Below are 25,494 nucleotides of genomic sequence, written 5' to 3'. Positions count from 1 at the left end.
GGATTTCCCAGGTAAGAATACTAGAGTGGCTTGCCATTTCCTTTTCCAGGGGATCTTCTGACCCAGGAATCAAACCCACATCTCCTGCCATGGCAGGCAGATTCTTTACCACTGAGCCACCAGGGAAGCCCATATAATATTTAATGCTTTCATTTAAAAGCAAAAGATGTAGTTTACCAAGAGAAAAAGGTAGGCATTTGGTTGGGGGGAGTCTGAGAATCATTCAGGTGCAAGTTCCACAGTGTCCTTATTCACATAGAGACTGCACTCTACCTCCAGATAGAAGCACTAAGATCTATGTGAATCTTGGGAGAGCTCAAGGCAGAAGTTTCCCAAAAGGACTTTTATGCCCCTTTGTTCACTGGTCACATAGTCAAAGTGGGCTCTCTAATCATTTATATGAGTAAACAAATTGACTCCGGGGGTCTTCAGGGAAAATTTCAACTTCAAACAGCATCTTATGTATCCCTCTGCCCTATGTCAATCAAACTCAATGCCAGACATTAAGTCGTCATGGAGATAATAGAACTTTTCCAGTCCAGTTCAGTTCAGTTCAGTCACTCAGTCATGTCTGACTCTTTGTGACCCCATGGGCTGCAGCACGCAAGGCTTCCCTATCACCAACTCCCGGAGCTTACTCAAATTCATGTCCATCGAGTCAGTGATGGCAATTATAAATCAAATTTCCAGTCCAACTATAAATCAAATCCATCCTACAAACATGGTTCCTACATCTCCTATGTATTTTCTGATAATCTGCATAAACAAGCATGTTGCCTCACTTCTTATGTCCCCAGTATCTGCATAGTGCATCTCAAACCTGAAACATTCTTGCCAGGTAGTGCTTGAATATCTCCACTTAATTTGTGGTCCAGCAGTAGAATCAGACTTATCACCCCCTGCTTTATAAGTAATATGCAACAGTTAAAACACAGATATAAACACTGGTCTCTAATATTCATCTGGGATGTTGTACCATTTGAGATATTCATCAGTTTATAATCTGGGACTTTTCAAAATCATAGATGTGTGACAATATCAAGTACTGATGAGGGTGTGGAACAACTAGAACTCTGATACACTGCTAATGGGAATGCAAAGTAGTAAAACCACTCTGGAAAACAATTTGGTGGGTTCTTTAAAAAGTTAAACATGTACTTTCCATGTGACCCAGTGATCCCACTTACATTTAGCATAGAGAAATAAAACCACATGTTCACACAAAAGCCTATTCATGCGTGTGTATAGTATTATTTATAATCACTAAAGCTTGGAACAACCCAAATGTTCCTTGTGGATAAATGGACACACCATGGTATATCCACTCAATAACATAACTACTCAACAACAACAACAAAAAAAATGGACTACTGACACATGCAACATTATGGATGAAACCAGCCTCAAAAATTTACATACTGTATGGTTCCATTTATACATTGTGGAAAACGTAAAAATATAAATATCCAGAATATATCAGTGGTTGCCAGGGATTAGGGGTGTCTGAATAGAAAGGGGATGTGTGAGGGAATTCCTTGAGGTGTTGTAATTGTTTTGCATACTGTTTGTGGTAATAAATATAAAAATACACATGTGAAAACTCAGAAGTGTGTACATATCAAAAATAGAGAATTATAGTAGTAACATCTGTAAGATTGTGGAATAGCACTTGTCTCATAGAAATTTGAACAATTTGAACAACCATCCCCATGAAATTACACTTGGGTGGAGCACAGAAATGAAAGATAGATTGAAGAGGATAAGGACAATTTCACACTACCTGGGTTACTTATTCTTCAAGCCTGTGCAGTGAAGCATGAAGCAATGTACCCTCTGCATGGAGGGAAGGAAGGTGAAGTGAGAACCCATCCTTGTCACAGACCCCAGCACCAGCCTTCCCCAGTGAATCCCCAGGTAAACCAATATGATTCAGAATCCAGGCCTGCCCCTGTGAACCCAAACACCAGGCTCCAGGCTGCCCAACCCAGCACCATACTGGCCCTACAAACCCAGATACCAGTCTGGCACCCATGAACCTAGGCTCCAGGCCTGCCCCAATAAATAGATCCGTCAATGTTTATAAAACTCCCTAATGTATTAAAAAGTAGGCTAAATGTGGACTGATGAGAATATCATGAATCATGGATGATTGATCCAGTTTTGTCCAAAGAATTTTTAAAATTTAATTCCTGGAAGAATAGAAGTGACAGCTATAGTTACAAAAGCAGATGACTATAGGACTCAGGAGAGATTTTAATTTTCACATTATTTTGGGTAATTAAAAAATAATTTTGTTTATTTTTGTCTATACTTGGTCTTTGTTTCTGTGTGGGCTTTCCCCTAGTTACAGTGAGCAGGGGCTACTCTCTAGGTTTGATGTGTGGGCTTCACATTGTGGTGGCTTCTCTTGTTGCAGAGCACGGGCTCTAGGAAAAGTGGGCTTCAGTAGCTGTGCCTCCCGGGCTCTAGGGCACAGGCTCAATAGTTATGACATATGGGCTTAGTTGCTCCGTGGCATTCGGGATCTTCCCAATCAGGGATCAAAACTGTGTCTCCTACATTGGCAGGCAGATTCTTAACCATGAGCCACCGGGGATGCCTTGAATATTTTTTTTAATATATGTTATTGGTTGCCCTGGGTTTTCATTGTTGCAAGTGGGCTTTCTCTAGTTGAAGTGAGTAGTGGCTTCTCTTGTTGCAGCAGGCTCTAGGCTTACAGGCTTCAGTAGTTTCAGCACATGGGCTCAGTAGTTGCAGATCTCAGGCTCTAGAGCACAGGCTCAGTAATTGTGGCAGATGGGCTTTGTTGCTCTGCAGCATGTGGGATCTTCCCAGATTAGGAATCAAACCCATGTGTCCTGCATTGCCAGCAGATTCTTTACCACTGAGCCACCAGGGAAGTCCTATTTTGGGTAATTTTTTAATTTTATAGTATTGCTTTTATTTACTAATATTTTCAACTATAAAATTAATATATCAAAACATACACACACTCTCATGATTGGGAATTTACCAATAGAAATATGACAATGTAAGAATGTTTATTACACCATCATTTCTGGTGAAAAAGTAGAAACAATTAAACGTCTACAGTAGGAGATGGTTCAAAATACTAGCCTACATCCCATACTAGAAATATTCTGAAACTTGAAAAGAATGAGTCAGATCTGTATGTATTGACCTGGGAAAATGTCCACAATTATTTAAATGAAAAAGGCAAATGTCATGAAATATGTCACTATAGAGGGTAAAAGCTTTCACACACATGCAAAACATAATGCAATGTGCAGATATGTTTGATCATGAAGAAAGAAGCAACACATACATACAGGTTTTTTCAGGGATTTGTAGGAGAGGAAGAAATTGTTTTCATTTTATTTCCTCCCCACTTCACTGGTTTCAGTGAAAACACAGTTTTATAAAATTTACTTCCAATACTGATAATTACAATAACTCAGAATCAGCATTGAAACCAGAGCATTGTTTTTTTTCCTTTTAATAACTTCATTTTCCCACTTAAAAAAAAGAGTAGAAAGATTACTAAACTAAATCAATACTAATGAAACCCAGTATTTTACCAACATTTTCCTTGAAGAAAAAAAGGAAATGTATGTTTCCACAAAGAATTTTCTGATGCTAGACTAGGATGTGGGGAGAAGAAAACGTACTGGTGTTTCAACAGTATGAAGTGTCTGACGTAGGTTAAATTGTAAGCCACGACTAATGACCTTCCCACATTCATATGGTTTCTTCCCAGAATGAATTCTTTGATGGTGTGAGAAGCTTGAATGATAGCTAAAGGCCTTTCCACATTCCTTACATTCAAAGGGCTTCTCACCAGTATGAATTCTCTGATGTTGAATAAGGTGTGAATGAAGTCTAAAGGCTTTACCACATATCACACATTCATGAGGTTTCTCACCAGTGTGAATTCTCTGATGTCTTCTGAGGTGTGAGCACTGTCTAAAAGTCTTTCCACATTCCTTACACTCATAGGGTTTCTCACCAGTATGAATCCTCTGATGTAGAGTAAGTTGTAAGCTGTCACAAAAGGCCTTCCCACATTCACTACATTCATAAGGTTTCTTGCCAGAATGAATTTTCTGATGGTGAGAGAAGCTTGAATGATAGCTAAAGGCCTTTCCACATTCTTTACATTCATAGGGTTTCTCACCGGTATGAATTCTCTGATGTATTGTAAGGTGTGATCGATGCCTGAAAGTCTTCCCACATTCTTTACATTCATAGGGTTTTTCACCAGTATGGAGTCTCAGATGTTCAGTAAGTTGAAAGCCACGAATAAAAGCCTTCCCACATTGCTTACATTCATAGGGTTTTTCACCAGTGTGAAGTCTTTGATGTTGAGTAAGCTGTGATCGTTGCCTAAATGCCTTCCCACATTCCTTACATTCATAGGGTTTCTCACCAGTGTGAATTCTCTGGTGTAGAATAAGTTCTGAACCATAATTAAAGGCCTTCCCACATTCTTTACACTCATAAGGTTTCTTGTGAGTATGAAGTCTCTGATGTATGGTAATGGGTGTTCGATGCCTGAAAGTCTTTTCACATTCTTTACATTCAAAGAGTTTCTTACCAGTATGGAGTGGCAGATGTTCAGTAAGTTGAAAGCCACAAATAAAAGCCTTGCCACATTGTTTACATTCATAGGGTTTCTCACCAGTGTGAAGTCCCTGATGTTGAATAAGTTGTGACAGCTGCATAAAGGACTTCCCACATTCCTTATGTCCATCGGGTTTCTCGCCAGTGTGAATTCTCTGATGTAGAATAAGTTCTGAGCCATAATTAAAGACCTTGCCACATACTTTACATTTTTCACTATTATGAATTCTCAAATGTTGTTTAAGTTGTGAATAACGAATAAGGGCCTTCCAACATTCCTTACATTCATTGCACTTGTTACTATTTTGAATTCTCTGTTTAGTAAGGTATGATGTATCAACAGTTTCTGCACATTCCTTACAGTCAGAAAGTTTTTCTTTAGAATGAGCTTTGTGATGACTAAAGAATAAATGGTAACTGAAGTTTTTCCTGCATTCTTTACATTCAAAGATTTTCTGTCTATTATAAAATTCCTGAGTGAACAAAATATGTTGGCTAAAAACAGGCATGTGTTCATGGTTGATAACAAATTGCCTGAAATAGCCCTCCTGTTTTCCCTGTTGTCTCTCAAACTGATTTTTGCATGCCTCAATGTCTCTGAAAATGGATTTCTCAGGACTATGGTTTTTAAATGGGTCTGTGATAACCCACTGGGATGATTCTGTCTCATAAATGTTTCTTTTTGGAGATAACTTCTTGGGCTCACACTTGGACACCAAATCTGAAAGATAAAGAAGCACATTTTAATTGCTAGTTTTGTGTTAGAAGAGAAATGAAATATCTCTGATAGAAAAGAGTGAAAGTGAAAGTCACTCAGTCATGTCCAACTCTTTGCAACCCCATGGACTATACAGTCCATGGAATTCTCCAGGCCTGAATACTGGAGTGGGTAGCCTTTCCTTCCCAACCCAGGAATCGAACCAGGGTCTCCTGCATTACAGGCAGATTCTTTACCAACTGAGCTATCAGGGAAGCCAGAAAAGAGATAATTGGAAATAATTCACATAAGAAATGAAAGGCTTAAGGGGCTCTTAAATACCATGATGTAACAATGAAAAAGGTTAAGGTGAATGGAAAGAAATGAAAGCTCATGAGAGAAACGTGAGAGAGTTCATTAACAGGTCAGTGGTTCTCATATTTTGATCCACTTGAGAATCAACATGGGATTTTGTTGCAATTATGGAGGTTTACAAAACATTCTAGATCACCTGAATCAGAATCTCTGAGTCTGTATGTTTTAACACTCCCCATCAGGCCAAAGGATTATGTGATATCTGCTAGTTATTCTCAAATTTCTACTATTTCCCTTTTGTACACTGATTGAACCCATGGGTTTTAGTTGAGAACAGGCTGCCCAATATAAATATTGCCTGTCCCAGCACTCTGCAGCAGAATATGCTGTGCAACTGGATTCTGCCTAAAGAAATGCAGTATTATACAGTACTTTCTGAGAACTTTCTTAAGAGTTGGCTGGCCCGCCCCTATATCTGTTATTTTCCTGCTTCCTCAGCAAAGCCAGCTGCAATGTGCATTTGATGTCATGTCTGTCACAAGATGGTTCTGCAGAGCAGAGTTGGCACCGTACCCTGGGCTTTCATCCAAGAGAAAATTAGTCCTCTATACAGTTTAAGCTACAATTATTTTGGGGTCTCTGTCACACAGCCAGACCTATATTCAAACTAATAGAGCCTCTCACTAAAGTGAAATTTTAAAACTCCAACTCTTTATCATGAGTCTTACATAAGGCCTCTGATTAGCTTTAAAATCACATTTTGAGTCTATTTCTGTTTTATTCATTGTGCCATAACACCATTAGTCTCTTGTAACAACTAGGATATTACAAATTCTTTATCTTAGAGCTTTTCAGAGGTTGTTTCAGAAAAGAAAGTTTGAGGCCAACAGATACATAAAGCATTCAATTCTAACAATTTATTTTTCCATTTTCCTAATGATGATCATTTGCATTGTTTCAGTTTCTGGCTATTATGATTAGCACTAATATGAACATTCATGCACATTTCTTTTGGTGGAAATAGGACTCCTTTCTGTTAGGTGTGAAATTACCGCATCAGAGGATATGCATTTGCTCAGGTCCATTTGACATTATGCAACAGTATTCTAATTTATAATTCCATCAAACTCTGAAAGAGTTCGTGTTCCTCATATCCTCACCAACACTTGCTATTGCCAATCTTCTTATATCTAAGCATCCTGGCAGATGTGTTGTGATACTGCACTGTGATTTGATTTTTAATTTCCCTGATGACAAACAAGATCGAACACTTTGCCATGTATTTATTGGACAATTGGATATCTTCCTTAATAAATTGCCTATCCAAGTATTTCATTCATTTTTTATTAATTTAGGAGTGATAAAGTACAAATAAAATCCATCATTTTAACCACTTTGAAGTGTATAACTCAGTAAGTTGTAGTACACTCCCAATGTTCTGCAGCCGTCAGATCTCTAATTCCAGATTATTTTCATCATGCCATAAAGAAACCTCATATCCACAGTCATGTTCTGCTCTCTTCACCCCCATGCCCTGGAAACCACCAATCTGCTTTATGTCTCTATGAATTTGTCAAGAAATTTCATAAACATGTGATTATACAATATGTGACCTTTTGTGTCTGTTCTCACTCACTATGTTCTCAGGGTTCAATGATGTTGTAGCATATATCAGTACTTCATTTATTTTTATGACTGAGTTATGTTTCACTGTACAGATAAACCATATTTTGTTTATCCATCCTTCAGTCAAGGGACATTTGGGTATTTCTAGGTTTTAGTTGTCTTTTTGACTTGTAGGGAATCCTTAATATAATCAACTACATAATGCAAGTATCTTGTCCCATTCTGAGGCTGGCCCCTTTGCTCTCTTAATACAATGTTTTGATAAACAGAAATTATTAATTCTAAAACAGTCTGATTGCAAGGTCATAAAATATACTCATATCATCTTCTAGAAGTTTTTTCGTATTTAGATCTATAATCCACCTAGTGTGAGGCAGAAATCAAGATTCCTATTTTTCAATAGATATCAGCCCCCTTCACTGAAAAGACCGTCCTTTCCCTGATTCTGTCTTAGATCAAGTGACGTTGTATGTTAGTCATTTTCTCTGAAATCCATTCCAACAGATATTTCAACTCCCATAACTCTGTTGAAACATTCCTAGCTAAAGTCACTAACAAAATTACCAAAATCAGTGCTCAAATGCCAGTCATCACTCTATTTGACTCATTACTAGCATTTGACACAACTAATCAATCCAGTTGCTCCTGTTATCTTCCTACATCTCTACTTATATTCAGTTCACCTTAATGTATTCTTTTCCACTTTCTGACCTCTAAGTGTTGGAATATCTCAGAAATCAGGCTCTGCTCAGCCTTCAATCTACACCCTTTCCCTTAATAACAGTCTGGCTTAAATAACAATCATACACTGCTAAGTCTTAAATTTTACCTCTACCTCTAAAAATATTTTTTAAATTGTGATAAAATACACACAACATAAAGTTTACCATCTCACTACTTTTAAGTGTATAGTGTAGTAGTGTTAAGTGTGTTATTGGTGTTATTATTGTTACTATTATTGGTTGTACAACCAATCCCCAGAACTTTTTCACCTTGCAGAACTGAAACTCTGTACCCATTAATAACTCCCCATTCTTCCCTCTTCCAGTTTCTGGCAAGCACCAGTCTACTTTCTGTTTCTATGGATTTGACTATATACCTTATATCACTAGAGTCCTACAGTATTTGCTGTTTTTTTTCTATATGTGACTGGCTTATTTAACTTAGCATAATATCCTCAAGGTTCCTTCATGTTGATCCACAGATCCACACAGGAAGCATTGCAGATCAGTGAGAAAAGAATTACTGAATCATATTGGAAAAAATAGCTATAGCTAGGAAAAAAAATTAACCTGGATCCCTACCATGCACTATAAATACATAAACTCTAACTGGATTAAGGTAAAGGAAAAACTGTAAGGCTTGTGGTGAAAAACAATGTATATGTATATATAAAAAGGGCTTCTCCGGTGGCTCAATGGTAAGCAATCTGCTTGCAATGTAGGAGACGCAGGTTCAATCCCTGAGTTGAGAAGATGCCCTAGAAAAGGAAATGGCAACCCACTCCAGTATTGTTGCTTGAGAAATCCCATGGACAGAGGAGCCATGGGGTCACAAAAGAGTTGGACACGATTTAATGACTAAACAACAACAAACAACAACATAAATTTCTTAAACAAGACACAAAAGATACAAGTCTAACTAGAAAAAAGATAACCTGTGAGAAAAATGGGCAAAAGATCTGTATAGGCACTTCATAGAAGAAAAACCAGTGTTAAATAGTCATATGCAAGAATGCTCAAGCTCATCAGGAATCAAGGAAACTCAAATTAAGATATGAGATACCATTTTAACTCATCACACTAAAATTTTAAATGTCTAAGAATTTGAATTTTTGTTAAGATGTTGAAGACCCAAAATTATTACACACTGCCAGGGGTAATGTAAATTAGTACCAACATGTAGGAAAACAATTTGTTATAATACAGAGTTGAAGATGTATGTGTTTTATGACCTGGCAATTCCAATTCTAGTAAATAATGTACTATGTGCTTCAGGAGATGTGTAAGAATATTAATAGTACCACTGTATATACTAGCAAAAAATTATGAACAATCTAATTAACAACCAGAAAAATGTGGAATGGAATATTACATAGCTGTGAAAATGAAACCAGGTATAAAGTAATTTGGGAAAATTTGTAAAACCATGTGGTACAAAATAACTAAATCACAGAAGACACATACTCATTATCATTTTTATAAAAGAAACAATCAAAACACAATATAGTGTATAAGGGTATACACAAATGTGGTAAACTAGTTTTTAAATAGAATAACCATAACAGAATTCAAAATAATGATTACCTCTGGGGATGTAGCAGGGGATAGAAACCAGGGAGAAACACACAGAATTGATCGTTCTACAGCATTGGTGTTTAACTAATTCAGACAGACAAGACCCTCAGATTAAACAAAATATTCCATTCTCTCTAGAAAACATTGACAGGACCCAGAAAACTCAGTGGTACTAGCTACTGGAGTATATACATTCTCCACTAATCTCAACAGCCAAGTTAGATGCTACCAGAAATCAGTTGTATTTGTCCCCCTCCTTGTTTTTACCAGTGGATGAAATGAGTGTGAAAACCAGGTGGAAAGATCAGGTAATGGCAATTACTTAGGAAAAAACATAAATGAAAACTGCAGCAAGAAAAAGTCTGGAGGTAGGGGAAACATGAAAATGAAGTACTCTGCACTCACACTGTCTTTATGATCTTCCTCTTCTTTAAAGAAATCAAGGCAAATGTCACCAAAATGGGAATTCTAAGGTTCATTTTAAAAAGATAATTTAAAATCTCAATCACATACACACCTATTGTCAATTAATCTATGACAAGGGAGGGAAGGATATACAATGGAGAAAAGACTGTATCTTCAATAAGTGGTACTCAGAAAACTGGACAGCAACACATAAAACAATGGAATTAGAATATTTCATCATACCATGTACAAAAATAAACTCAAAATGGATTAAAGACCTAAATGTAAGACCTGAATCCATAAAACTCCTAGAAGAAAACAGGCAGAACACTCTTTGACATAAATTGAAGCAATACATTTTTGGAATACATTTTTGGATCTGACTCTAAAGGCAAAAGAAATAGAGGCAAAAATAAGCAAATGGGACCTAATTAAACTTAGTTTTTGCACAGCAAACGAAACCATCAACAAAATTAAAAGTTAACCCATTGAATGGGAGAAAATATTTGCAAGTGATATGACCCATAGGGTAATATCCAAGATACATATCCAAAACATGCAGCTCATATAACTCAATACCAAAAAAAAAAGAAACTTGATTAAAAATGTGCAAAAGACATGAACAAAATTTTTTCCAGAGAAGCTATACAGATGGTCAACAGACACAAGAAAAATGCTCAACATCTGTAATTATCAGAGAAATGAAAATCAAAACCATAATGAGGTATCACCTTACACCTGTCAGAATTGCTATCATCAAAAAGTCTACAAGAAACAAGTGCTGGCAGGGATGTGGAGAAAAGGGAACCCTTGTACACTGTTGGTGAGAATGTAAATTACTGCAGCCACTAGGGGAAACAGTGTGGAGGTTCCTTAGAAAACTAAGCACATGACTACCATATGACCCAGCAATTCCACTGCTGGGCATGTCTCTAAAAACAAACACACACACACATGGACACACACTAATTCCAAAAGCTACATGCACCCCAGTGTTCATAGCAGCGTTATATACAACAACCAAGATATGGAAGCAACCCAAGTGTCCATCAACAGATGAATGGGTAAAGAAGATGTAATAAACAATGAAATATTCCTTAGCCATAAAGAAGAATTTACTGTTGTAAGTCAACTATTACTCAATAAAAGATAATAAAATAGAATATTCAAAAAGATACTAGTTGTACAAAGTAAATGGAATGAAAAATATAGTAACCATTACAAGAGACACCCTGAATGGTCTCAAAAGTAGAGTGGAGATGACAGAGACACTAGATTCAGTGAAATTAAAAACTGTATTAACCTGAACAACAAAGATAGACTTTTAAAAAAAGAGCCTCAGTTCCTGTGGGACAAAAGCAAAAGATCCAACATTCATATCATCCAAGTCCCGGAAGGACAGGAGAAAGACTGTGGGGCTGAAAAAGTATTCAAAGAAATAATGGTTGAAAACTTCCCAAATTTCATATAAGATACAAATCTATAGATTCAAGAAACAGAAAATTCCTAAATAGATAAATAGAAATCAAACCAAAACACATATTTCGGAAAACTAAACAAGAAAAAAATATTTTAAAATAGTGAGAAACACCAATTCAAAAGACTGGATTTGTCATCTGAAACCATGTTGAGCAACAGGAAATGGCACAGTACTTTTTAAGTGCTCAAAGAACTGTCAACCTCAAATTCTACATACAGTGAAACTATCTTTGAGGAATGAAGTAGAAATAGAGGCATTCTCAGACAAAGGAAAACTAAGAGAGTGTGTTATCGCAAGAAGCTCTTACAGAATAGTTGAAAATAGCTCTCCAAATATAAAGAAAATAATAATAGAAGAAGGCAAGATCTTCAGAAAAGAAAGACAAGAATGGGGAAAAAAAATAAACATAATAGACTATCCCACTCCACAAGTTTCTTTACCTTATTTTATGGTTGAAACAAAAATTCTAACAGTATCTTACATAGTGATCAATCTATGTAGAAGACATACTTAAAACAATAAAAAAAAAATGGTAAAAGACCTAAATGGATGTAATCTTTCTACACTTCACTTGAAATGGCAATTTCAATGCCAGCAAGCTAAATAAATAAATAAACAAATGTGTATGTGTGTGTGAACAAACAATGAAATTTTTTTTAAAAAGTATATTTTAAAAAAACACTATAAATCAAAATAGAACTCTAAAAATGTTTGAGTAACTCATAGGTTGTTGTTGTTTAGTCGCTAAGTTGTATCCAAGTCTTTTGCGACCCCATGGACTGTAGCCCACCAGTCTCCTCTGCCCATGGGATTTCCCAGGCAAGAATATTGAAGTGGTTTTCATTTCCTGCTCCAGGGATCTTCCTGACCCAGGGATCTAACCAGCATCTCATGTGTCTCTTGCATTGGCAGGTGGATTCTTTACCACTGAGCCACCAGGGAAGCCCAACTCACAGGTAAGCAAGATAAAAGAAACAGAAGATCAAGAAAAAGGGGGAACCAGCAGAAGACAACAAAATGGCAGACTTAAGCCTAATACATCAATAATTATTTTAAGTGTACATGGTCTATATCACCAATTAAAAGACAGAGATTGATACAATGGATAAATAACATGACCCAGTTACAAGGTGACTACAAGAAACTCATTTCAAAAATATGTATCATGTAAATAATCAAAAGAAAATAGAAACGCTACATTAGTATCAGATAAAGTAGAGTTCAGAGTAAAGAAATTAATAAGCATTACTAACAGAGCTTCAAAACACATGAAGGAAAAACTGACAGAGCTGAAAGATAAACACTAATCACAGTTATAGCTGGGGACTCAAATACCCTAATCTCAGCAACCGACAGAACTACTGAACAGAGAATTGGCAAGAATATGGAAAAAACAAACAAGACCATCAACAAATATGATGTAATCATCACTCATGGCACTTGTTACCCAACAACAGCAGAATACACAATGTTTTCAAACATACATTGAACATTCCCCAGGACAGACCATATTCTGGGTCATCAAGCAAATCTTGAATCTTAAAAGAATCAAAATCATATAGAATATGTTCTATGATATATAGTAAAGAATTTAACCTTACCTGAAGAAAGGTTTTTTGGTCTTCATCTCCAGGGAGGCGACCTCTACAAAAAGTGTCTTTTGTTTATCTGAGGGCCAAAGCCACCAGACAAGTCTAATGATGAAATTTATGATGGAAGGTTTCAGCCATGAGGTGTCAACTTTCCGTCAAAAAGACTGGAGACTAAAGGTATCAGCTTTACCTCCTAAAGGTCAGCCACATGGGTAGCCAACAAGGAACACAGGTAAAAATTCTGGACACTAAGGCTCAGGTGAGTTTCTCTATTTGGCAATATGCCCAAATGCGTATTGTTACACATAGCGGATGGGAAAAGTTAGCACCCTCCATGACTCCACTGGGAGAGGACAGTGGGAAGTTCCACACTTGGAACTCTGGCTCTAGGCTCTGCCCTTTGTACTTCTTCCTTTGGCTAATTTTAATCTGTCTCCTGCTATAACAAACTAACTGTGAGGATGATAGCTTTCAGTGAGTTCTACAAATCCTTTTAGTGACTCATCAAATGTAAGAGTGGTCTTGAGAACCTTTGAAAGTGCAACTTGTAAAAAAAAAGTCTTTTGGCTGCACCACATGGCATGTGGGATCCTAGTTCCCCAATCAGGGATTGAACCCACCCCCTCTGCATTGGAAGGCAGATTCTTAACCACTGGACCACCAGGGAGTCCCTTTAAAGTGGAATTGATGTCAGAAGTGAGGGAAGACTCTTGTAGATAGCCTCCTCTAACTTTCATGTGAGACCAGAATAAAATCAAACCATAAAAGAAAGACAAGAAAATCTCTAAACACCTCCAAATAATGTTTCTAAATAATCCAAGAGTGAAATAAAAAATCTCAAAGAAAAAATTTTTTGAAGGATTATAAGGACATGTATGTCCTTTATATACATGGATATATTACATATATACATTTATATATATAAAATCCATCATAAGGATAATAAGAAAACCACATATAACTTACACTCATGACTTTGACAACTTAGAAGAAATGAAGCAATTCTTTGAAAATCACAGACTACCAAAACTACCAAAGAAGAAACAGGAAATCTGAATAGTCCTATTAAAGTGAAAGAAAGAAAGAAAGTGAAAGTCACTCAGCTGGGTCTGACTCTTTGCAATCCATGGACTATATAGTCCATGGAATTCTCCAGGACAGAATACTGGAGTGGGTAAGCCATTCTCTTCTCCAGGGGATCTTCCCAACCCAGGGATTGAACCCAGGTCTCCCACGTTGCAGGTGGATTCTTTACCAGCTCAGCCACCAGGGAAGTCCTATAACTATTATATTAATACAAATTGAATTTATAATTTAAAAGAGGCTTAAAAAAAAATCCAGATCCAAATGGTTTCACTGGAGAATTTTACCAAACCTTTACAGAATGTTTTACACAATTTCATCCAGAAAAAGATGAAAGGGGAATACTTGTCAACTTACTTTATGAAGCCACTATTATTCTTACACCAAAATCAGGCAAAAGGCAGCACGCATACATGCACAGACAAAAAAACTACAGGCCAATATCTCCCGTCAACTTACATGAAAAAATCTTCAATTAAATTTTACCAATCAAAACCAAAAGTAAATAAAAGAATAATGTATCATGATCAAGTAGAATATTCAAGGTAAAGCTGATTCAATATTTCAAGATAAAAATTTTTTAAAAGAAATCACCACACCTATGCAAAAGGAAAGGCCTCACCAGGTATAAAAAATTAGTAAAAATAACATCTTAAATGAAAGCAAAACACTTAGGAGAGTATATATTATTTTTCCATGTTCCCCCTCTGTATTAATTTCTTACAGCCAATATAACAAAGTACCACAAACTAGGTGGCTTAAAATAACAAACAACTCTTCTCATGGCTCTGGAGTACTGTGAGTTACAGACATCATCAAAGACCTCTGACTTGTGGAATGAACCTGCCTTCATGACCTTATACTTTCCTAAGGTCTTATTCCTTCCTTTCCAGTCATTCCTCTACCATCTCTGTCTCCTCAATGTAGTCATTTCTTTAATTTTCACAATTTCTAATTAATTTAATTTTTCCTAAATATTCTATTAGAATATATATTCATATGTTCTTGATCCACTACTAGGGTGAAAATGTCTTTATGATATTTATTTTTATTTATTTATTTTTTTAAAGCTAAATGATTTTTTAAAATATTTCTTTATTTATTTGGCTGTGCCAGCTCTTAGGTGCAGAAGGTGAGACCTTTTAGTTGCAGCATGTGGGATCTAATTCCCCCACCCCGCTCTGACCAGGGATTGAAGCTTGTCCCACTGCACTGGGAATGCGGAGTCCTAGTCACTGAAATACCAGGGAAGACCCATCCTTATAATGTTTAAAAATTGTATTCTCATCTCCTCGTAAAAGGAACTTGCATGAATTTTTTTTTAAAAAATTAATAATCTATTGATTACATCTTTTGATGGACAGAAGTTTTTTAACTTTGATATTTGTCTTTTTTGACTACCTGTCCTTTGGTGTCATATCCTAGAAATTCCTGCCAAATTCAAAGTTATGAAACTTTTCCCCTTGTATTTTCTTCTATGTGGTTTATAGTTTTGGGTCTTAGATTTACTTGTTTGAGCCATTTTGAGTTAATTTTTGTATATAGTGTAAGGTAGGGATACAATTTTATTCCTTTGCATGTGGGGTATCCAGTTTCCCCAAAAACATTTGTTAAGAGTACAGTCTTTTCCCTCATAGAATGGTCTTGGCACTCTTATCTAAGATCATCTTCTCATATATCTGAGGGTTTACTTGTAGACTCTCTATTCTACTCCATTCATCTATATATCTGTCTTTATGCCAGTACAACACTGTTTGATTACTATAACACTGTAATCAGTTTTTAAACCAGATTTTCCCTAATTAGTCTGTCTAAAATAACTTTACCAGCCTAACAGTCTGACCAGTTGGGCTACTCCTTGCAACAATTTCCTGCTTACTCACCTGGGCACCGTTCTCCTGTCACCTCCCTCAAAACCATCCAGGGCTCCTTCCCTTGCTCCAGTGAAGTGATCATAGCTGGCTTAGAAACAGAAAGTCCTGGTTATAAGAAAAGAAATGGAGATGAGGTTGAAATTAGAGTATTCAAATACCGTGTTTCAGAATTCATTTAAAAAAGCCTATAGGACAAGAAGATACTTGATAAGGTCTAGAGAAGAAATAAGAGTCCACTTCTCATATACAGATAAACTTGGGATCATAAGAAACAAATATTGTCTAAGGTAAAATGTTATTTAAATTACATAAGCTTTCTCTCCTTATTTTCCTTTGAGGAAAAAAAGGAGTTTCTGAAATACTTATTCTCAGATATTTTTCCATGGTAAATGTAAAGTTCTTAGAATGTAATTTCCAAATGTTTAGAAGAGAGTACAAACATTACAGTAAATGGAATAGTGTTCCTTTGAATTGTAAATGTAAGTGATATACTTTGATTCAGTCCATTGCACTAATTGAGAAGGTTAATGAGCTTTGCACCCAGGACCCATGTGTTTAGCTTTATCTGCACTAGAGCATTTGCTCGTTTGGTACACTGCAAGTGAAACAGAAGACAAAGCCTGCTTTCTTTGACCATGTTATGCTTTAATGGTATAGAATTTTAATTCTGCTCCTTAATTTTTAAGGAAGAAAGTCAATTATAAGAAATGCCAGAGAAAAGTATGAGGATAGAGAAAATGAAGGTGCAACTCCTTCTAATCATGCTCATTTCTACACAAAGTGAAAATTCATCTTGTTATTTGAAAGGCAGCCCTAAAATTCATAGCACAGAAAGCAGAAACTCCAAGAAACAGATTCTGAATTATTAGAGACAGATAACTTTACCCAGTGAAACCAGGTTGCTATAGTTCTCCAACATCACATCTTTGTACAAATTCCTCTGCGCAGGGTTCAGGCATTCCCATTCCTCCTGAGAGACATCTATAGCCACATCTTTGAACATCACCAACCCCTAAAATGGCAAATCACAGTACTAGTTTTGAAATTATAAGAAACATTTTTCAAAAGGAAAAAGCAGTGCTAAAGAAGTCACTGCAGGAAAGGAATGATACAGTGAGTATACATGCTAGAAGCTTGTGTGGGTCGAAAATGAATTTAGTGGGACTGAAGAAGACTGCCCATATACTCTTAAACAATTCAGTTTCTGCACATACATCCTCTTGCATAGGGTGGAAAATTGTTAATCACTTCTCTAGAAATTAAGAAAATAAAAAGAGGTTTCCAACTAAGTTAAATAGTTGAAAGTTTTTAAATTTTTCCAGAATATCTTATGACAATCTCCATCTTTAGAAAAAGGACCTGAAGATTTTTCTTCCCCATTATGACTAAGCATTTTTTTAATGCAAAGTCTTTAGTAAACATCCAGTGCAGACTGTATTTTCCAAAGACGGACAGAGTATATCTCCCACCTCGTTTGGTCTTTTTCAACATGATCTTGATACAACAGCCCACTCACCAGCAGGCCAATAGCAGCTTTCAGGACCATGTCAGGAACTGCTCCCTCCATCAGCATGCTGATACCAGATCTGGGACCCCCAGGCTCACAACACCCATTCCAGAATCTAGCTCCTCCACCTCCCCCCCCCCCCCCCCCCCCGCACCGTGCCAGTGGGTCAACATTAGTTCTGAGATCCTCTGAGGCCCCATTGCCAGCAGTCTCATGATCCAGCTCTGCCAATCAGTGCCCATCAGCCTCTGCATAAGACAGGGCCATGAATTTCCCTGATAGTCCAGTCCAGCGGCTAAGACTCCACGCTGTCAGTGCAGGGACCCTGCATTCAACCCCTGGTCAGGGAACTGGATCCCGTGTACCACAGCTAAGACCCAGCACATCCAAATAAATAGACATAGATATAGATATTTTAAAGGGCTTGTTAGGCAACCAGACCAGAAGTCAGCCACACCTACCAGACTGCTCACAGTAGTCAGCCTACTACAACAGGAGTATCCACACAGTCCAAATACAGGGCACACCTAGAGCATATAGCTCTACTGACCAGAGTGGGGAGCACTGCTGGAAGACAGAGGACACCTCCTACAAGACCACTTCTCCAAGACTGGAAAAGATAACCAACCTATCAGAAAAAAGAAATTAAAAACAGTAAACTGAGGAAAATGAGGTGACAGAGAAATATCCTCCAAGTGAAGGAACAAGATAAAACCCCAGAAGAAGAACTAAGTGAAGCAGAGATAAGCAATCTACCCTATACAGAGTTCAAGGTCTGTGTATCACATACAGCCTCCATGACATTCTTTTTTCTTAATTTACTTATAACCCTTCTGAAATACAAAACCATTCTCAGGTTGAAGGCCGTACGAAAAAAGGCTGTGAGCTGGATTTGGCCAGTATACCACAGTTTGCTAACCCCTGTCTAGATACTTGAAGGCAGCAATTGTCAGACTGGGTAAAGGTAGAATCAAACTATGTGCTGTTATATAAGATACACATAAAATAGGTTAAAATAAAAGGATGGAGGGGCTTCCCTGGTAGCCCAGTGGTAAAGAATCTGCCTTGCAGTTCAGGGGACGTGGGTTTGATCCCCGGCTGGGGAACTAAGATCCAACATGCCACCGAGCAACTAAGCCCCCTCTGTGGCAAATGCTGAGCCCTTGTGCCACAACTAGTGAGTCCGTGCACCACATCAAAAGATCCCACAAGATGCAACAAAGATTCTTGTGCTGAAACTAAGACACAACACAGCTAAATAAATAATTTTTTAATAGGGATGAAAAAAATATTTGCTATGAAAAAAATGGTAAAAAAAAAAAAAGCTAAAGTATTTATGTTAAAGAGAACAGAATTCAAGACAAGAATACTGTATTATCAATAGGAACATCTCATGATCAAGGAATCCATGCGTCGAGAGGCTATAACGTGCACCTCATAACAGAGCTTCAAATTACTATAAAGCAAAAATTAACAGAACTGTAGCAGATGGATCCACAGTTGTCTCTAGAAGTTTCAACAGTCTTCTCCCAGTAATTGACAGACCAAGTAACAACAACAACAAAAAAAATCAGTAAAGATATAGAAGAGTTGATCACCACTACAGACAAAACTGATAAACACTCTACCGAAAGACAGTATAATACCCCATTTTGTTAAACTGCACACAGAACCTTCATCAAATTGTCCACAATTCAGGCCATAAGACAAATCTCAATAAACTTAAAAGGTCAGAAATGACAGAGAACATCTCTGGACCACCACAGAATTAAAAATGAACTATCAGAAAGATCTAAAAAAGTCCCCCAATATTTGGAAGTTAAAGAGCACTCTTCTAAACAACTCATGGATGGAAGAAGAGAATTTTAAGCTAGAAAAATAAAATAAAATTAAAGATAGGCAAATAAGATAAAAATAAGCTAGAAAAATAAGATAAAATTAAATCTAGAATATACAGAGTGAAGGAAAGAATAAGTAAGATCAGTAATCAGTGAAACAGCAAGGGCAAACTAGGGAGAAACTAAAACTAAAAGCTGGTTCTTCAGAAAGAATAAAATTGATATACTGATCAAGCAAAGAAGGCATAAATTATCAATTAAAAGGGTGCATTACTGTAGATCTGACAGCATTAAAATGACAATAATGGAATATTATGAACAACTTTATGCCAAAAAATTTGACATCTAAGTTGAAATAAATTCCCTGAAAGGCACAAATTACTAAACTAATTCAAGAAAAAATAAAATACCAAAGCCATTTATCTATTAAAGAAATTAAAGTCTCCCCATGAAGAAAACTGTAAACTCAGATGATGTATTAGTTTTCTACTGCTACTGCCCACATCACCACAAATGCAGTAGCTTAAAGGAACACATTTATTGTCTGTTGGTCAGAAGTCCAACAAGGGTTTTACTAGACTAAATCAAGGTTTTGGCAGGACTATGCATCTTTCTGGCAGCTCTCTCCAGTTCAATTTCCTTGCCTTTTCTAGCTTATAGAGGTTACTTACATTCCTTGGTTTATGGCCCCCTTCCTCCATCTTAAAAGTTCAGTTATGTTGTATTTTTTTAAAACATAAGCATGCATATTCCATACTTACATCCTCTTTTAACCCTGACTCTTCAGATAACCCAAGAGAATCTTCCCATCTTAAAAGCATTAATTCAATCATTTCTACAAAGTCTCTTTTGCCATATAAGGTAACATGTTCACAGGTTCTAGGATTAGCACGTAGACAGTTTTTTTGGAGGGGAGTCATTATTCTGCCTATCGCAGATGCTTTTTGCTGGTTAAAAACTATCCGACAATTAAGGAAGAAATAATACCAATTCTATTAAAAAAAACCCCACAAAACTTTCAGAAAATATGGAGCAGGATGCATGGCACCATCATTTACCCACTCACTGGCAAGTTATATGATATTCAGTTAAGTAACAATATCAGGATAAAGAATGCAAATATGCATATGACCTATAAAGGGAAAAAAAGGACTACTTCAATGAGGAACAAAACACCAACTTACATGGGCCATGGCTTTTTTTTTTTTTAAGAATTCAGAGTATTTATTAGTCCTCTTCTTGTTTCCTCTTTAAAGAAATTCACAGTCCAAAGAAAGTGTTGCTGAATAAGAGGGTTCAAAAAAAAAAAAAAAAAAAGTGATGATCTTGTCTCTGAGCTCCCAATGTGCTAATTTAGAACATTTCTCTCATTTTATGTCTCCTATTCCCAGATCCCAAACACATACACAAAAGATCACAGAGAAGTTAGACAAATCCCAACCTTACTCAAAGCAAGGAGGGAATCCAGCTATAGATTCAAGAAGGACTGTGCCCAGGCCCTTAGCAGAAGGACCATTTCTCTGCAGCTGGGGTCCTGACTATAAAGTAAGAGGAAAGAGAAAGCAGTGATACAATGATACAGATCCTAGGAAAGGAGAGAAACTAAAATTGGCCCCTAGGCGGGCAACACTCACTCCACTGATAACTCACTTTTGTGTTAAGCACTGGAGTCTGGGCACTGGAGGTGGGGGTGCCCTGACAAAGGCAGCGTAGAACATGCTTCAGTGAGACTCCAGTTAATACAGGCATGGTAAAGGCCTGTCTTTACAGGAGCAGATATTCTCTCAGGGAGATCTTCAACAGACCTCCTGTCCTGACGTTAAACCTAGAACTGCAGAAATGAAGTTCTATCCCAGACACAACCAAACTCCCACCCGGTCACAGAATTAAAAGCCCCATCGGGCTTCCCTGGTGGCTCAGTTGGTCAAGAATCTGCCTGCAATGCGGGAGACTCGGGTTGGATCCCTGGGTGAGGAAGATCCCCTGGAGAAGGGCATGGGCAACCCAGTCCGGTATTCTTGCCTGGAGAACTCCGTGGACAGAGGAGACTGGTAAGCTACAGTCCATAAGGTTGCAGAGTCGGACACTACTGAGCGACGAACACTGGGTTCCATCTCACTAGGGAACAACAGCACCGTCTTCTGAAGGGAGATCTCAAGCCCCACAGTGTCACCTACCTCACATCAGAGCCAGTGGGTCCCACATCTTGCACCTGTCACGGTTTCATCACCGCACACACACCCACCTCGTTACGGCCACAAACGCTCACACGCACTTTTTACACGCAGGCTCCACACGTCCAGTGTGAGCCAGAGGGTTGGGGCTTCCTCACGGCGAGTACCCGCCGTGCCCAGACTCCGGTTACCACTAAGAGGGCGACGACTGCGAGGAGGACTTCGGAGGCGAACCAGAGATAACCAAAGATCAAAGTTCTTTTCAAAAGCCACCCAGGGACTGTGGGAAATGTAGTTCAAGGCCTCAAAAGCCCGGATGTCGAGAAGGCGCGCGCCGAGGCCGCGGCGGTGAAGACCTGCCGCTGAGACCCTTGGGAGGCAGTGCTCGCGCGGGAATGCGCAGGCGCAGACGGCCGGCCCCCCCTCTCGAAGGTGAGGCTAGTAGGTCCAGCGGACTCTGGGCGGGTGTGTGATGTAGGGTCCCGGTGGGGATTGCCTAGGAGGGAGGTGGGAACCTGGGCTGGGAACCCCAAGGAAAGAAGAGGGAACCTGGACTGAGAGAAGGCTGGGAAGGAAAGCGAGAATCCGGGCCCTTAGAAAAAGCGAGGAGGGAAGCGAGAACCTAGGCAGGGGAAGAAACTGGGAGCAAGTGCTGGGAACGGCGAGGTAGAACAGGGAGCCCGAGGAGGCTGTGAGCTCGGCCTGGTACATACAGGCGTTCTGATTGTGTAGTTTTTTGTGCCCGTTCTTGTGTGTGTGTGTGTGTGGACATGTGTTACTCTGTGTGACGTTATGGAACCTATTGTTTATGAAAGTCAGAGGGTCTCTATGTGGTCTAATTTTTAAATTAGGTGCCAGTCTGTGTTTGAGGCTGTGCAGCTTGAGTGGCAGCAGTAAGGGGGTTGTGAGTAAAATTTTGCTGCTTTGCGTAGAAGTATGTAATGGACTCTATGAGTTTATGCATGACATGTGGCTGTGGGGTTGGGATTGTGTAGTAGGTGATACAACAGTGAATATGTCACATTTTAAAGTATTTGTGCACACAAGTAAGTGCACAGTTCACGGTGACTGTGAATGTGGCTGGTTCATTGTGTGACTGAGATGGGACACTTGAGAAAGTAGATTCAAGACTAGTAAGTAGTATGTATTATTTAGATTATCAGAATATTGGCCATTTTATATGCCTGTAAAATTTGACTCTGGCAAACAGACAAGTAAAAAAAATACATATTTTTAAATTGGAGAGGAGGAGGTAAAATTAAAATAATTTTCAGATGGTACAGTCTTGTATTAGGAAAGTCATTGTATTGACTAATGACCAGTATGTTGACATAAGTAGAACACTGTTGGGAGCACACAAAAAACTTTCTCCCATAACTGCTGCTCTCAAAGTTTGTATTTGGGTGAATTCCTGGACAATAAAGGTTCAATAATTTCTTCAGTCGTTGAAAAGATGCTGAACATTTAAACACAAGATCAGCCTCATTTAGCTGAATAGAATGTTCACTGTAGAAATCAGTACTTCAAACTTGTTTTAAAAGCAAAAATGCTCCCTCCTGCTGGAAGCCTGCTGTGTGAAAGAAAATGTGATCAGTTTCTTCTCTAATCCCTCTATTTGTCCCCTCTTTATTCCTTCTAGGTTGATAGTCTTCAGCTGGAATGGATTGGGAGCTGAAAAAGAGAAATCATAAGTCAAGGACAAAAACAGGCTAACATGACTGGTACCATTATAATATAGTGTAAGTTGTATCTTACTTTGGCATGGCCAACTCAATGGACATGAGTTTGGGTGAACTCTGGGAGATAGTGAAGGACAGGGAAGCCTGGTGTGCTGCAGTTCATGGGGTTACAAAGAGTCAGACACAACTCAGTGATTGAACAACAACAAATACCTTACCTTCTGAGAGATCCCACTGTTGGGAACTTCCAGATACAGTTCCCTTTTTATGGGCACAGCCACTTCTCCATATACCTCTCTTGGCATGAAGTGACCCACCTACTTATAGGTCTTGTTCTCTCCTGTCAGTCCTCTTGGACAGGAGCTAAGCCAACCTAGGTATGCTCCATCATCCTTGGATTCCCCATCTGGAGCTCAGATGAGAATTAGCCCCCTTAGTCACCACCACTCCACTCCCCCATATCCTGGAAGCATGTACATTTCTCCCTCAAATTCTCTCAGTACTTTGATTTATAGTAGTATTAGGGTCTAAGGAGCCCCTTGTTTGTTATAAGGGAGGAAGAAGAATCTATTTTTCTTCTCCCTAGAAAACTGTTCTAAAAATAATTTGCTCTCTTAAAGAGACATTTCCTTCTCTTAGCCTCTTCTAGCCTCTTGAAGGAGCCTCTTCCTCCTTGGAGTTAAATTAATGGTAGCAAAATTTTACAGTCAGCTGCTTTTTAAGACTTTATTTTAGCATGAGGGACAATTAAAAGCTTGTTTGCTCACCACCTTTGGGACATCTGCTGAGACTGAGGTAGGAAAATTTCTTAGTTACCATCCTGTTGAAAATAATGACAACAGAAAACTCAGGGGTTTGCTGGAAAAGACATTAACAAATCAATAGACTGTGTGTGTGTGTACATACCAGAAAACTATGGGAAGTGGCTATCAAAATACAAGATACAAAGATTGTATGGTTTGTAAAAAAAAAATTTGATGTTCCTGACAGACTCAAAAATTAAAGATTTAAGAACCAGAAGACACACGATAAGTGTCAAAACTGACATTTCATGAAGTTTCTGTAAAATTTCAGTAAAACTTTTAAACTTTCCAAAGTTGTTAGGAGATAATGAACAAGATAGAAATGGTTAGAGAAAAATAACAGAGGGGGGAGTAGGCCTACCTGATACTAAAATATGTTTTAAAACTGTAATAACTGCAGCGTCGTCCTGGCAGTTAAATGAAAAGATCAGTGAAACTAAATTTGAAGTCCAGATATACTCAAATATGTAAAGGAAATAAAGTATATGATAAAGAAAAGCTATAAAACTTATTTTAGGTATTTAAAGGATTAATTTCCTTCCTTTAAAAAAGATCTAATATCAATCCAGAAAATAGTTATTAGAAAAATGAAAAAATTTTGAGACCTTTCACAGACAGGAAACTAAAGATGGGCTGCAGTAATGTCTGCAGGGGCTGGTGGCAGCTGTAGACTGGGGAGTTGGTGGCCTGACTAGGCCTGGCTTGTCTTTTTTTTTTTAAAGATGAGTTTTTTTCAAAAACTTTAGAAGCTTATCCTCTCTCATGATGAGAAAAATAAGAACTAGAATCACAATGTATACTTTAGCAAGCATCAAGAACTTTGTATCAGTGGTGCTCAGGGTATGGGGTGACAGGTATTTTCATGTATTATTGGTCATGATGTAGGTTGAGCCTTAATGAAGAAGAGCTTGGAAGTAGTTAGTACGCAGCTTAGGAGAGAAAAGTGGTAGTAGAGAGGAGAGCGACTTGCCCAGAATCTAACTTTTTGCTCTAAGATCCTGAATCTCTAGCTTTGGGGATGAAATAATATTTGTCTAGCTCATTATCCCCCTGTATTTGTGTGGACAGAGTGGACAAGCACCAAAGCAAAGGAAATAGAGTCTATTTTAATTGAGTTGTAAGTGATGAGAGCTGAAAGACATATGTGGTGTCATGTGGCCTCTTTTCATGTTGGTTTTGCCTTCTTAGGAACCACCCCTTCTCTAAAGAAGAGCCCAAAGGAAGACTGGTCATCTCTTGTAAATCTCAAAACCATGGCTCAGGTGAGATGATGGTTCTTTTCTCTTTTCTGAAATACTTTTTGTTTGTTTGTTTAAAGACTATTTGAGCATTTGCTTTTCTTGTACTAAAATCCTCCTGTTTGCCTTCCCCTTCAGGAAAGCAGTACCCACTTGTTCTGTTGGTCAGATAAGCTTTTACCTTCCACCAGTGCTCCTTCTAATTTTAACCAGTATTCACATATTAAGTGGGTGTAATCATTCAACGTCTTTTCTCAGTCTTCTCC

At 38.0% G+C, this 25,494-nt stretch overlaps 3 protein-coding genes across 4 annotated transcripts in view; 1 reads left to right on the top strand and 2 right to left on the bottom strand.

Annotated features, from left to right (window-relative positions):
* LOC136161222 (zinc finger protein 260) overlaps positions 1–16,029 on the bottom strand; it is a 115,497-nt gene extending 99,468 nt beyond the window's left edge. The window contains exon 1 of the mRNA XM_065925903.1: positions 15,999–16,029. The gene's annotated coding sequence lies outside the window, so the exon portion shown is untranslated. The remainder of the gene's footprint in view (positions 1–15,998) is intronic.
* ZNF461 (zinc finger protein 461) lies at positions 1,936–21,928 on the bottom strand. The gene is made up of 5 exons (XM_065925833.1): positions 21,512–21,928; positions 20,519–20,616; positions 16,875–17,001; positions 15,999–16,094; positions 1,936–5,341 (listed from the first exon to the last, which is right to left on the bottom strand). Exons 2-5 carry the CDS (start codon positions 20,525–20,527, stop codon positions 3,642–3,644), a joined length of 1,932 nt encoding a protein of 643 aa, XP_065781905.1. The 5' UTR covers positions 20,528–20,616; positions 21,512–21,928; the 3' UTR covers positions 1,936–3,641.
* The window catches only part of ZNF567 (zinc finger protein 567), a 24,366-nt gene continuing 20,799 nt past the window's right edge, over positions 21,928–25,494 (top strand). The window contains exons 1-3 of one of the 2 annotated variants that reach the window (XM_065925829.1): positions 21,928–21,940; positions 23,148–23,247; positions 25,179–25,252. In XM_065925829.1, coding sequence (XP_065781901.1) covers positions 25,244–25,252 — 9 coding nt within the window. In that variant the 5' untranslated portion in view covers positions 21,928–21,940; positions 23,148–23,247; positions 25,179–25,243. The other variant, XM_065925830.1, reaches the window with a different exon arrangement.

This window comes from Muntiacus reevesi, chromosome 2 (genome assembly GCF_963930625.1).
Source record: "Muntiacus reevesi chromosome 2, mMunRee1.1, whole genome shotgun sequence".
Taxonomy (NCBI): domain Eukaryota; kingdom Metazoa; phylum Chordata; class Mammalia; order Artiodactyla; family Cervidae; genus Muntiacus; species Muntiacus reevesi.
This window is presented reverse-complemented; position numbering and strand designations above follow the sequence as displayed.